A 14,228-nucleotide genomic window follows, 5' to 3' on the forward strand; every position below is an offset into this window, starting at 1 on the left:
CTCAGTAAACACATGTGGAATTGACACCTGAATGAATGCTCAGGCTGTCTGTCAGTTTCTTGAGTGTGTCATTCTTCTGCTAGCTTCAGGGACTTTGCATATGCCGTTCCTTCTGCCAGGAACACTCCTGCCTCTTTTCCCTGGGGTGGTAACACGTGTCTTCTTACTCTTTAGCTGTCAGTTTAATGCTGCCTCCTCTGAGAAGCTTCCTTGACTCTCACAGATTAGGTCAGACCTTTCTTTTTATTTCTCTCCCCTGGCTTTCTTGGTAATTATGTCTCTGTGTGATTATTGAATAGCGGACTTCTGCACTAAACTCTGACCTTCCATGAGGACAGAAACTGTCTTGTTCCCTGCTATGTCCCTACCGTATAGCTCAGTGCCTGCAACATGCTACCGCATAAATAGTGGAGAAACGGACAGTGGGATGAATGAATGTAAGTCCCCTCACAGGCTGCCCTTTCTGAGCCAGTGCAGTGCATGTCACCTGGTTAAAGCCTTCCAGTAGCGTCCTGGCACACTTGGAATAGATGTGAAGTTCTTACTCTGGCCAGCAAACTTCGGGCCCTTCCTAACTTGCTGACCTCAGTTTGCACTGCCCTCCCCCTTCCGTCCTCTCCTCCACCATGCTGGTTTCCTGGCTCTTCCTCACACCCTCCGAGCCCACTCCCACCTTGGGCCTTTGCAGCTGCCTCAACATCACCTCCTCCGAGAGGCCCTCAGCGTCCCTGCCACCTAAAACGGCACCCCAATCTCTCTCTGTCCCATTCCAGGGCTTCGTTTCTTCAAAACACTCATCACGCTCTACGTCATCTTGCTTATTTGTTTTTGTGTCTCCACCACAGGATATAAGCTCCCTGAGAGCAGGGACCTTGCCTGCCGTATTCATCACTAGATCCTCAGAGCCTGGCAAACAGTTGACACTAAATCACTGTTTGGTGGGCGAGGGAAGGAATAAAAGCAGCGGCAGTGTGGGGCTGCCCCTTGGAGGCAGGGCAGGGACCCCTTTCTGGAACCCAGCAGCCCCTGGGGCAGGGCCTGTGGTGTCACCATGGCAACCCACTGACCTGAGGTACCTCCTGGAGAGGCCACAGCTGCCCGCCTCCTGGACCCACTTTCCACAGCATCCTGTGTGCCACCACCACAGGGAGTCCCGGGGAGAGAGGAAAAGCAGCATCCTGGTGCACGGGGGGATGGGAGCAGGCCCCGGTGGCGTAGTTCTCCTGATAATGACCAGGGCCTGGGGGAGGGGACACTGGGGTGTGCTCTGGCACCTCCAGAGGGACCTGGGGCCCCGTCCTCCCTTGGTAGCTGCGAGTGTGGCATGTCAGCTCTTTCATGTAGCATTTCTAAAGCTGCAGGTTCCTAAAATAGGCCTCAGCACAGCGCCCCAAAAGACTGTTGATATAAAGAGGATGAATAACGCCTTCTATTAAAACCCAGTGACACTTTATAAGTCAGGTGGTGTTTTCTTCAGGTATTGCATAAGTCAAAACTCCCTGTTCTCATCCAGTTCCTCAGAAACAAAGCTCATTGTGTTACTCCCCCACTGCTTAAAAATCATGGCTGGCTCCCAGCTGCCTGCAGGCTCCTTGGCCTGGTGGGTGAGGCCTTTGCAATCTGCTTCTAATGGAATCTCCCACTTGTCTCCCACCACTCTTTGGGTCACGGGTCAGTGGGCTCTTCACCTTTCTCAGAACCCATTTTGTGCCTTTGTCTGCGACGGTGCCCCTCTTCCCCAGAACGCCCTTCTTTCCTCCTTGGTCTGGCCGATGCCGACTCCTCTAAGGACCAGCTGCAGTGCCTTCCCCCCACCCTCTGTGAAGCAGCCAGGCTGAGCTGGAAGCACCTTACTGTAATCTAGACGTACTCCTGGTTACCTGCTGGCTTGGCAAGGCAGGGTGCCGTGGTGACAGCAAACAGCTTTGGGGTCAGACAGACCTGTGGTGGTGACATCACCTAGCTTCTCTGAGACTTTCCTCTTCACAGATCGGAGTTGTTCAGGTCTCTGCTTCAGAGCTGCTGGAGGTGAGCGGAGCTGAAGCAGAGGGACCGGCATGGAGAGGACGCTCAATAAATGCTACATGTCACCATTGCCGTCTGTCCCCATCATGGCTGTGAGCACCTGCTGGAGAGAGACCATGCTTTCCTCATCTTCCCACAAAGCCAAACATGCTAAGTGCCTCACCCGTATCATTTCAGTTAATCTTTGGAGAAACCTGGGAGGCAGGGCTTTAGGAAGGTTCCAGAACCATCTCAGTGTTACAAAGCTAGTGAGTAGCAGGACTGGGATGTGAAATCCAGTTGTTCTAACCCCAGGCCCCACATTCTTCCTGGCCTGCCTCTGTCTTCTCTTTCGTCTTGTACTGTCTCCCCCTGGCCACTCCACATCAGCCCCCGGGCCTTCTTGCAGTTCCTTAAATAGGTCACACGTGACCCCACCTCGGAGCCTTTGCCTTTGTGGTCCCCGCTGGCAGAACTTTGGAAGGCCTTTTCTGCTCCCTCACCACACCTGGTCTCTGCTCAAGTGCTGTTTCTTCCCAGAGGCCTTCCTGGGGAGGGTCCCCCAATCACAGCCATCACCACCAGCTCTGGGCCCGACACTGCTCCAGGCTCTTGGGAACTAAGTGCTGAACAAGATACTCAAGGTTGTTAGAACTTACAGTTTTAAGAGTGGGGGAAATCAATAATAATAAAAAAAAAAAGAATACATGAGCAACCAAGATACTTTCAGGTCCTGAGACCCTGGTCCATCAGAGATATCCTGCTGTACTATATTGGCTTCCTGTTAAATAGCTTTTGTCCATCGCTTCTGTTAGAACTTTACACTGAAGACACTTGATAACTATATATTTGCAAAATGAATGGATAGAGGGATGAGAGAGAACAACTTAGCCTGTGCCCAGTAAGATGCAGCAGGAGGAATAAGCATAGGCTTTGGAGACTGAAGATCCGGGTTTGAATTCTGACTTGAGCACCTTTGAACTGCGTGACCTTGGCCACACCACTGCCAACAAGCCACTGCCATGTTCGGTTTCCTTACCTGTAAAGTGGTGTGAATTTCTGTCTCATGAGGTAGACTGAAGCTCAGGTCAGGTTCTCCGTGTCAGTGTGCTCTGTAAACTTCAAGGATTACCTGCCTTTTGACAACTAACCCAGTTGTCTCCTCCTGCCAGGCCAATATATGTTCATGAAGCACTGCTCTGAGTCTTGGACTGCCTTGGACATGCCATGCCTCCGATACAGCTACTTCCTTGTTGTTTTTGCTGCTGGAAAGGGAACCAAGTCTCCTAGGAAACCCAACAACCATTTATGGCTCATTCTATGAATTTGAGAAAGTCACTTCAAATTGGGGTTTCCAAATCTCCGATATGAAGTGGGGAGGAGTGAAGATTGGCCTCTAAGGAATGTGGGTTAAACTCCTGTAAGATGAAAATCTATGAGGCATTGTCTGCATCCTCCGTCCTGCCCATGTTCCCAGATGAGATGGGTGAGGGATGCCTCGCAGCCCAGGAGCCTGTGCTCACAGCCGTCAGTAAATCCTGTTGGGTGCTTAGAGCAAGCTTGGTCGTTACTAAAAGCTCAGGTGGTTTTTATGGATCAAGAATGAGGCAGCTGGGAGCAGGACATTATCCAAGTGTGAACTGAGCTCTCCTTCTCCCATGTCCCAGAGCACAGCGCCAATACTGCCACACTGATCACAGTATTAGAACTTTTGCTTCAAGCCTCAGTTTTCATATCAGCAAATAGAGATATTAAGACATACCACAGGGCTTCCCTGGTGGCGCAGTGGTTGAGAGTCCACCTGCCGATGCAGGGGACACGGGTTCGTGCCCCGGTCCGGGAAGATCCCACATGCCGCAGAGCGGCTGGGCCCGTGAGCCACGGCCGCTGAGCCTGCACGTCCGGAGCCTGTGCTCGGCAACGGGAGAGGCCACAGCAGTGAGAGGCCCGCGTACCGCAAAAAAAAAAAAAAAAAAAAAAAAAAAGACATACCACATCATATTGTTCTGAGGTTTAATTCAGACCGCGTGTGTGAAAACTTGCGTAGTATCTGGCACACAGTAGGAACTTACTTGTTGTTTTTTGAAGAAAGTAATACATTCAACAACATATATTTACTGCACAATATCTGTGGGGCTAGGCACAGTGCCAGACACTGGGGACAGGTGAACAAAGATGACAGGATGCCTGCACTCATGAGCTGACGGAGTAGCATCTGCCTTGCTTTCTTGATGGCAACTAGAGGGCAGAAACCAGTCTTACTCGTGTTTGTATCAGACTCACTTTACTACAGCTTCTTGCATCTAGACAGTACAAAATAAATTTGTTGAATTTTCCTTTATTTGGAAAATTGCCTTTGATGTGTTGTCCTTTTTCATGCCTTATGTGGTAAAAAAGAAAATAATTATGAAATTCTGTAGATACGTGAATGTACCTCCTTACATGCTGTGCATTCTTTGATATCATGCGTGTCAATAAAGTAACGTCTATTGAGGCCAGACTATAGGAAAAGCTTCATACCAGGCACTAGTGGAGAGTCAAAAGAAATAGAATAAAATGGACAGCATTCTTAAGATGTTTATGTTCGGAACTGGAGAGCCTGTTATGTATAACAAAGGCTTGCAAAGAAATATGTAAGTGAATTTAGCAAAAATTGTAATATGTAAATTGAGTTTTAGCAAAAGTTGTAATGCAAGGCAGACTGTGATCAGTGCTGCAATATTGGCACCGTGTTTTGGAGACCATATGGGACACAGGATAAGGAGAGCTCAGGGTGCACTTGGAGAGAGCATTGTGGTTATGACCTGAGATTGAATGCTTGTCCTAACCCTACCTCTTACTAGCTGGGTGACTTTGGACAAGTCACCTAATCTTTCTGAGCCTTAGTTTTCTCATCTCTAAAATGTGCATATTAATAGAACCTACCTTATAGGGCTGTTATGAGGATTAAGTACGATGGTGTATGGAATGCATTTGCATAATGCTTATAAGGACTCAGTGCATGGTGGCCTTTATTAAGTCACTTAATGTACAAGTGAGTAAGATAGATGAACACAGTGTTTTATTAAAAATTCAATATACCTGTCATTCTGGTTGAGTAATTCTTGATCTTTGCAAGACAAAAATCCATTATTAGTAGTTTTAAAGTATGTAAAGTTTACTTCAGGTGACTTAAATAGAGGCCTTCCAGTCCTGTGGAGCAGCCTAACTTATGGGACACGAGTTTCAGATGCCACTGTTGAGGGTCCCCCTAGGGAAGAAGACAAACGTCAAAGGGCTCCAAGGCCCATGGCCTGTATGAGATATTTCAGAGTGTTGCATCCATGCAGTCTGGAATGCAAGGCCTTTGAATGCACTGGAAACCCCCATGTACAGAGCAATAGATGTGATGGTTCTGCTCTATTTGGTGCTGCTCAGACCCCATCTGAACCCTCAGAGCTCATCTTGAGTGCCACATGTTCAGACAGACATAGAAGACAGCCAGAAATAGATGAACAGGATGGCAAAGAAGTGGGAACAATTTCTCCCAAGAAAGAGCTTGAAGCAGGTGGAGTACTTTGACTAGAGACATGGAGACAGGGACTTCCCTGGCAGTCCAGTGGTTGGGACTTCGCCATCCAATGCAGGGGGTGTGGGTTCGATCCCCGGTTGGGGAGCTAGGATCCCACATGCCTCGGGGCCAAGGGACCAAAACATAAAGCAGAAGCAGTGTTGTGACAAATTCAGTAAAGACTTTAAAAATGGTCCACATCAAGGGCTTCCCTGGTGCGCGCGTGGTTAAGAACCCTCCTGCCAATGCAGGGGACACGGGTTCGAGCCCTGGTCCGGGAAGATCCCACGTGCCGCGGAGCAGCTAAGCCCGTGCACCACAACTACTGAGCCTGCGCTCTAGAGCCCGTGAGCCACACCTACCGAGCCCTCGTGCCACAGCTACTGAAGCCTGTGTGCCTAGAGCCCGTGCTCCGCCACAAGAGAAGCCACCACAATGAGAAGCCTGCGCACCGCAGCGAAGAGTAGCCCCTGCTCGCCGCAACTAGAGAAAGCCTGCACACAACAACGAAGACCCAACACGGCCAAAAATTAATAAATTAATTAATTAATAAAAAGGAAAAAGAAAGAAAAATGGAGACATGATGGCTTCTCCCTGTATCTGCCGTCTGCAACAGAGACCAGACTTACTCTGTGTTGCTCCTGGGAGCAGAGCTGGGTAGCAGAGTGGCTACAGGCATAAGCCATGAGTCAGAGAGCCCTACGTGGGGGCAATGGGGGGGGGAGGGAATACTTGGTGAGATTTCTTCTCTGTACCCTCTTTCCCTTCTGTAGCCTTGCTTTCACCTCTCTCCACGCTTGAGGCTGGGCAGTGTGGGGAGAGGTACACCATCAGCAAAATTCCTTGACTTGAACTCTCGTGGGTGGGTGTCGCCTCTCTTGGCCCACATGGTGCTCAGAGCCAGCTCCTCTCTGGAATGTTGCCATGAGTTCTTCAGAGAGTGTGCCCCACCGATCACTGGGAATTCTCACCTGCAACAGTAGGCCCTTCCAGGACTCCAACGATAACAGGCCTAATCCTGGCACAGGCAGATGGGTGAGAGGGAGAGTGTTGCCTTAGTTCCCTGTTTCTGATGAAAGAGGGTGGTGGTGTATGTGTGAATGTTGTCTGTCTACATGCACGTGAGAGTGAGAAGGTGCGCATACCTAGCTGGGAAGACCAGGGACTGGCCCAGAACGATAGAAATTGCTTTTGGTGGTGTACTTTGGTGGAGGAAGGGGCCGCAGATTTCAGGGGACGCCATCCAAAATCAGCCATGGCTGTTGCCAGGGAAATTGTGCCAGGGCTTGAAAGGGTTAGAAGATCTGAGTAGAGACATTCTAGAGCGTTCTGAAAAGAATTCCGGAGATTTGTATCCAGATGTGGTTTTGCATAAGATGTGATGAGAAACACCCATCCTGTGCCATCACAGCTTTGAAAACATTACAGGCCATTTGTTTCTATGTTGTGCATTTGAAATCTGGAAGGGGGTAGCGTTTTAATGTTTTGAATCTCTCTGCAGCTCAGTGTTTCCTTAGAAATACCAGATTTCCATATACTCTTTAACAAGCTGGCTCCTGTTCCTCCCCTGATATTTCTCTCCTACTTATTTACAATTTTGGAAGCAGCTTTTAAAAGAGCAGTTTGTTGGGACATAAAATACAAACCAAAACCCTAACATTTCTCCTTGCTGTTGACGTTTGCTTTCCCCTCACTACACAGCTTACTCGCCAGCGTTAGCATGGCTTCCTTTTACAATATGTTACTAAGAGCCAAGGAAAAGTAATGATCTTTTCCTTGGCTCTTTGAATTACGAGGCGTCACATTACTCGATTAAGCTTCAGTTGCTCTCTAGGGAAACAGGAGATGAAAATCCTTACTTCAGAGAATTGTCCAGATTCAATGAGGTAACATATGTAAAGGGCCTGGCATGTTAAAATAGGGGTTCAGTAAATGCTGGCTCCCATATTATGAAGAAGGCAGCGGGAGACAGCACTGTTCAAAAGCACACATCCATAGGTATAGTCAGTTCTGCTATAATACCACATATGCATTCCCCCAAATCACCATCATTCTACAAAATTGCACAATAAAGAGTACAGAGATCACTGGAATAATAAGCTAGGGGCACAGCACTCAAAAACTTTGTCAGTGACGCATGGGAAAAAAGATAGGAACCTAATAGAAAGGTTAGCACAGTTTTACACATGTAAAATGGTTAAGGGGCACGTAAATACAATAAATATGGCACTTCACCTTGGACTTGAAGTTGCTTTTGAAGCTCTACGAGTCCTTAATAGTTTTTTTTAATAATACATTAAAAAATTTTTATTTTATTTATTTTTGGCTGTGTTGGGTCTTTGTTGCTGCACACAGGCTTTCTCTAGTTGCAGCGAGCGGGGGCTACACTTCGTTGCAGTGCGTGGGCTTCTCATTGTGGTGGCTTCTCTTGTTATGGAGCATGGACTCTAGGTGCGTGGGCTTCAGTAGTTGTGGCATGTGGGCTCAGTAATTGTGGCTCGTGGGCTCCAGAGTGCAGGCTCAGTAGTTGTGGCACACGGGCTTAGTTGCTCCGCGGCACGTGGGATCTTCCCGGACCAGGGCTCGAACCTGTGTCCCCTGCATTAGCAGGCGGATTCTTAACCACTGCGCCACCTGAAGTTTGCTTTTGGAAGTGGACTTCAGAAGGGCTGCAGCTTGTGTGTTACTGTGAAATGTTAGAACGTGGGTTATCTGGGCAGGTGTGGCTCACAACCCACACTGTAAACTCAAGTAGCTGGTAGATGTTTGAGGTGTGAGCACGTGTGCATTTTTGCATATTCCTACAGGGCTCGGTTCAGCTTTGTGCAGTTTTCTGCATTCATTTGATGTTTCTTAAGGAAGAAGTCAAGCATAAGCAAACAGAAAGTTTGTGCTAGGCACAGATTGTTCCCTAATGTATCACTTGCATTGAACGCATTTGTGTTTTCAAAACAAGCATTATAGCAGAAATGATGTACTTAGCTGATGCTGTTGAATAAATGAATGAATAGTGGGTGGTCTAGATCAGTGATCCCCAACCTTTTCGGCACCAGGGACCGGTTTCTTGGAAGACAGTTTTTCCACTGATGGGGGTGGCGGGGGGGTGAGGGCTGGTTTCGGGATGATTCAAGCACATTACATTTACTGTGCACTTTATTTCTATTATTATTACATTGTAATATATAATGAAATAATTATACAACTCATCATAATGCTGACAGGAGGCAGAGCTCAGGCCATAATGTGAGGGATGGGGAGCAGCTGGAAATACAGATGAAGCTTCGCTTGCTTGCCCGCCTCTCACCTCCTGCCGTGCGGCCCAGTTCCTAACAGGCCATGGACCGGTACTGGTCCTTCAGCCCAGGGGTTGGGGACCCCTGGTCTAGATGATAGAATAAGCATTATGCTACATTGTGGAAAGTACATTCGTAATCTTTGGAATTGGATTTTTAAAAAACCATGGTCTGGGCTTCCCTGGTGGTTCAGTGATTGAGAGTCTGCCTGCCGATGCAGGGGACACGGGTTCGTGCCCCGGTCCAGGAAGATCCCACATGCCGCGGAGCAGCTGGGCCTGTGAGCCATGGCTGCTTAGCCTGCGCATCCAGAGCCTGTGCTCCACAACGGGAGAGGCCAAAACAGTGAGAGGCCCGTGTACCGCAAAAAAAACCACCAAAACCCAAAACCAACCAAACAAAAAAACCCCATGGTCTCCTGGATTTCAAAAGTAATGGATAACTATTACAGAGCTTTTGATGCCTCCTCCTGCAGTGACCTTCTGTCTGTGCTTGGAAGAGCCCCTTCAGGGGTCGCTGGCAAAGGGAGGGGAGCTGCAAGGTTCCCTGCCCTTCTCTTCTTCAACCAGAGCCCTCAGGGTTGCATCTTTTTTGTTTTCTTCTGAAGGAAGGGTTCTGCTGCTAATTTACAAGTCTCCAAACCACCACTAGTGATTCAGTTGATCAAATTTTGTTTTACAAACTAGTTCTCAGGAATGTATCTTTTTTTGAAGAAACATAATCCTCAGTTGGTACTATTGGGCTATGAATACTCCAGAATTAGTAGAATTTGACCAAGAAATACTCAAGTGAGGCCTCAAATTACCATTTTGCCTCCAGACTACTCAGCCAAGTCTCATCAGCAACGGTGCATGCGGGGCATCTTGTCAAATCCAATTCCAGTCTGGGCATATCTCAGATGAAAGTTGATGGGCATTTATATCTAGCGCATTGATGATGTTCTCTTCTCTTCACAGACACCAACAACATGATTTTCTTTCTTTTCATTTTTAGAGAGCTGGATTGAAAGATGTCTCAACGAAAGTGAAAACAAACGTTATTCTAGCCACACATCTCTGGGGAATGTTTCTAATGATGAAAGTAAGTGCTTGAAACTCATTCTTCCACGGTGTCCTGGATGCGGACTGTGTCCTGATGAGGAATGGTGCTTCTAGAATGCTAGACTGGGGCAAGTTACCTGAAACAAGAGGCTCTCCAGCCATTTATGAAATACCCCAGGCCCTCCCTGTAATATCCTGCAGTAAGGAGTGCAGTGCAGTCAGGTGAACGTGGAAACTGAGGCCACAGCAAAAACTTGCTGTTTACACATTTTTATTGTCTGAGTCCCTAAAGACCCCATCTCAGTGATGCTCCAGTGGGAAAATGTGGACCTTGAATGGGAAAGGCCATTCCATGTAGATGTGGGTTTAAAGTGTGTCATGGGACTGTTGTTTTAGAGTCACGAATGTCCTTGGTGTTTGAAAGTAACAGTTTCTCCTGGATCGTGGGCTAGAGAATTAGTTGGTATTAATGGAAGATACAAACTGCTCTGTTTACACCTTTCCCTGTGTTATGTCAGACTGGGGCTGTGGGTGCCTTATATTAAGAGCAGAAGACTACTTGGGACTTGTATTTGCTCCTAAAGCACTGCAAAAAGGGGGCAGCTTATTATAAAAGTCATTTCCAGCAGGGACAGAGTGTCTCTCTTGGTTGGTAAAGAGCACTTCCTTAGTTCAATTTTCTTGAAGATTCAGGGCATCTTCGTGGAAGATTTAGCCATACTGTTGTATGTCACAGTAGTTTTTCTTTTTCATTGCCGCATAGTACTCCACTGTATGCATATATCACAATATACATATCAGTGTAAACGTTGATGGATATTTAAATTGTTTTGAGTTTTTGACTGTTTCTTAAGCATCTCTGAACATTCTTTTTTTAAGTGTATTTTATTGTGGTGGAATATACCTAAAATAAAATGTATCATTTTAACTGTGTTAAGTATATAATTCAGTGGCGTTCAGTACATTCCCCTTGTTTTGCAACCATCACCACCATCCACCTCCAGAACTTTTTATATCTCCCAAACTAAAATTCTGTACCCATTAAATGATAACTCTCCACTCCTCTTTCCCCCTGGTCCCTAGCAACTACTCTTCTACTTTCTGCCTCTATGAATTTGACTATTGTAAGTAGAATCACATAGTATTTGTCCTTTTGTGACTGGCTAATTTCATTTAGCTTAGTGTCTTAAAGGTTAATCCATGTTGTAGCATGTATCAGAATTTCCTTCCTTTTTAAGGTTGAATGACACTCGCTTGTATGTATATACCACATTTTGTTTATCTATTCATCCACTGATGGACATTTGGGCTGTTTCTACCTTTTGGCTATTGTGAATAATGCTGCTATAAACGTGGGTATACAAATATCTGGTCGATTTCTGCTTTCAGTTCTTTTCGTTATATAACCAGACGTGGAATTGCTGGATCACATGGTAATTCTGTGTTTACTATTTTGAGGAACTGCCATATTTTCGTGGTGGCTGCACCATTTTACATTCTCACCAGCAATGTGCTAGAGTTCCAATTTCTTGACATCCTTGCCAATACTTGTTATTTTCTGTTTTTCTGAGTTTAAAAAAAAATTTATTATTTATTTTTGGCTGTGTTGGGTCTTCGTTTCTGTGCGAGGGCTTTCTCTAGTTGTGGCAAGCAGGGGCCACTCTTCATCGCAATGCGCGGGCCTCTCACTATTGCAGCCTCTCTTGTTGCGGAGCATAGGCTCCAGACCCGCAGGCTCAGTAGTTGTGGCTCATGGGCCTAGTTGCTCCACAGCATGTGGGATACTCCCAGACCAGGGCTCGAACCCCTGTCCCCTGCATTGGTAGGCAGGTTCTCAACCACTGTGCCACCAGGAAAACCCTGTTTTTCTGAGTTTTTTTGGTAATAGTCATTCCAGTGTATAAGGTAGTATCTAATTGTGGTTTTGATTGTATTTCCCTAATGATTAGTGATGTTGAGCCTCTTTTCATGTGCTTATTGACAATTTGTATATACACTTTGGAGAAATGCCTATTCAAGTCTTTTGAACATTTGTTAATCAGATTGTTTATTTTTGTTGTTGTTGAATTGTAGGAATTTCCCTAATGATTAGTGATGTTGAACATCTTTTCATGTGCTTATTGATTATTTGTATATATTCTTTGTAGAAATGTCTATTCAAGTCTTTTGACTGCTTTTAAATTAGATTGTTTACTTTTTTCTTGGTAAATTGTAGTTCTTTATGTATTTTGCATATTAACCCCTTATCAGATATATGTTGTGCAAATATTTTTCTCTCATTCTGTGGGTTGCCTTTTACTCTGTTGATTGTGTTCTTTGATGCACAGAAGTTTTCAATTTTGATGTAGTCTATTTATTCTTTCTTTTGTTGCCTGTGCTTTGGTGTCATATCCAAGAAATCATTGCCAAATCCAATGTCATGAAGGTTTTCCTCTATGTTTTCTTTCAAAAGTTTTATAGTTTTAGCTCTTATGTTTAGGTCTTTGATCCATTTTGAGTTGATTTTTATATATGGTATAAGGTAAGGATTCACATTCAATCTTTTGTTTGTGGATATCCATTTTTCCCAACAGCATTTGTTGAAAAGACTGTGCTTTCCCCATTGAATGTTGACACCCTTGTCAAAAGTCATTTGACCAAGTATGTATCTGGACTCTCTATTCTGTTCATTTGTCTATATGTCTGTCTCTATGCCAGTATCACACTGTTTTAATTACTGTAGCTTTGTACTGAGTTTTGAAATCAGGAAATGTGAGATCTTTAATGTTGTTCTTTTTCAAGATTGTTTTGGCTGTTCAGAGTCCCTTGAGATTCCATATGAATTTTAGGATGGATTTTTCTATTTCTGCAAAAAAGTGTTGTTAGGATTTTTATAGGGATTGCATCAAATCTATAGATCTCTTTGGATAGTATTGACTTCTTAACAATATTAAGTCTTCCAGTCCATAAACACAGGATGTCTTCACATTTACTGATGTCTTCCTTAATTCTTTCAGCAATATTTTATAGTTTCAGTGTACAAGCCTATTGCTTCCTTGGTTAAGTTTATTTCCAAGTATTTTATTCTTTTGGTGCTATTGTAAATAGAATTGTTTTCTTTCCTTTTTAAAATATTTATTTATTTGGCTGTGTCGGGTCTTTGTTGTGGCACACGGGATTTTCGTTGCAGTGTGCAGACTTCTCTCTACTTGTGGAGTGTGGGTTTTCTCTTCTCTAGTTGTGGCATGGGCTCCAGAGCATGTAGGCTCTGTAGTTTGTGGCACGTGGGCTCTCTAGTTGAGGCGCATGAGCTCAATAGTTGTGGCACTCAGGCTTTTTTGCCCCCTGGCATGTGGGATCTTAGTTCCCCGACCAGGGATCGAACCCGTGTCCCCTGCATTGGAAGGCAGATTCTTTACCACTGGACTACCAGGGAAGTCCTTAGAGTTCTCTTAATTTCCTTTTTGGATTGTTCATTGCTAGTGCAGAAAAATGCAGTGGACTTTGTATGTTGATTCTGTATCTTGCAACTTTGCTCAATTCATTATTAGTTCTAGCAGTGTGTGTGTATGTGTTTGTGTATGTGTGTTCTTCTTCTGGTAGTATGTTGAATAGAAGTGGCAAAAGTGTTCCTAATCTTAGAGGAAAAGCTTGTAGTCTTTCCACTGAGTATGATGTTTGCTGTGGGTTTTTCATATAGGCTTTACTCTGTTAAAATAGTTTTCTTCTCTTCCTATTTTGTTGAGTATTTTTATCATGAAAAGATTTTGAATTTTATCAAATGCTATTTCTGCATCAATTGAGATGATCATGTGGTTTTTCTGTTAATGTGGTTTATTATATGGATTACCTTTTGTATGTTGAACTATCCTAGCATTCAAGTAATAATCCCACTTGGTCATAGTGTATAATCCTTTTAATACACTGTTGAATTATGTTAACTAGCATTTTCTTGGGGATTTTTGCATCACTGTTTATAAAGGATATTGATCTGTAGTTTTCTTATAGTGTCTTCATCTGGCTTTGGTATCTGGGTAATGCTGGGCTTGTAGAATGAATTTGGAAGTGTTCACTCCTCTTCCATTTTTAGGAAGAGTTTGAGAAGGATTGGTGCTCTGAATATTCTTGTGGACATCCTCTTTTGTGAACTACCTGTTCAGAATTTTACTTGTCAGGTTTTGTTGTTTTGTTGTTGTTTTTTGATTGTGCTATTTGTCTTTCCCTTAATGATTTGTAAGAGTTGTTTTTATATTTTGAATAGGAGATATCTGTGAGATAAAAATATTGAAGTTTGTGGTCTGCGTTTTCATTCTTTTAGTGGTATCTTTTGATGAACAGAAGTTCTTACTTCTAATAAAACCC

General features: G+C 44.7%; 1 protein-coding gene across 6 annotated transcripts in view; it reads left to right on the forward strand.

Annotated features, from left to right (window-relative positions):
* RFX4 (regulatory factor X4) overlaps positions 1 to 14,228 on the forward strand; it is a 161,319-nt gene that overhangs the window by 16,542 nt on the left and 130,549 nt on the right. For all 6 annotated transcript variants that reach the window (XM_067010034.1, XM_059082001.2, XM_067010031.1 and 3 more), the window contains exon 2: positions 9,841 to 9,927. In XM_067010034.1, coding sequence (XP_066866135.1) covers positions 9,841 to 9,927 — 87 coding nt within the window. The remainder of the gene's footprint in view (positions 1 to 9,840; positions 9,928 to 14,228) is intronic.

The sequence above is a fragment of the Kogia breviceps genome, chromosome 12 (assembly GCF_026419965.1).
Source record: "Kogia breviceps isolate mKogBre1 chromosome 12, mKogBre1 haplotype 1, whole genome shotgun sequence".
Taxonomy (NCBI): Eukaryota; Metazoa; Chordata; class Mammalia; order Artiodactyla; family Physeteridae; genus Kogia; species Kogia breviceps.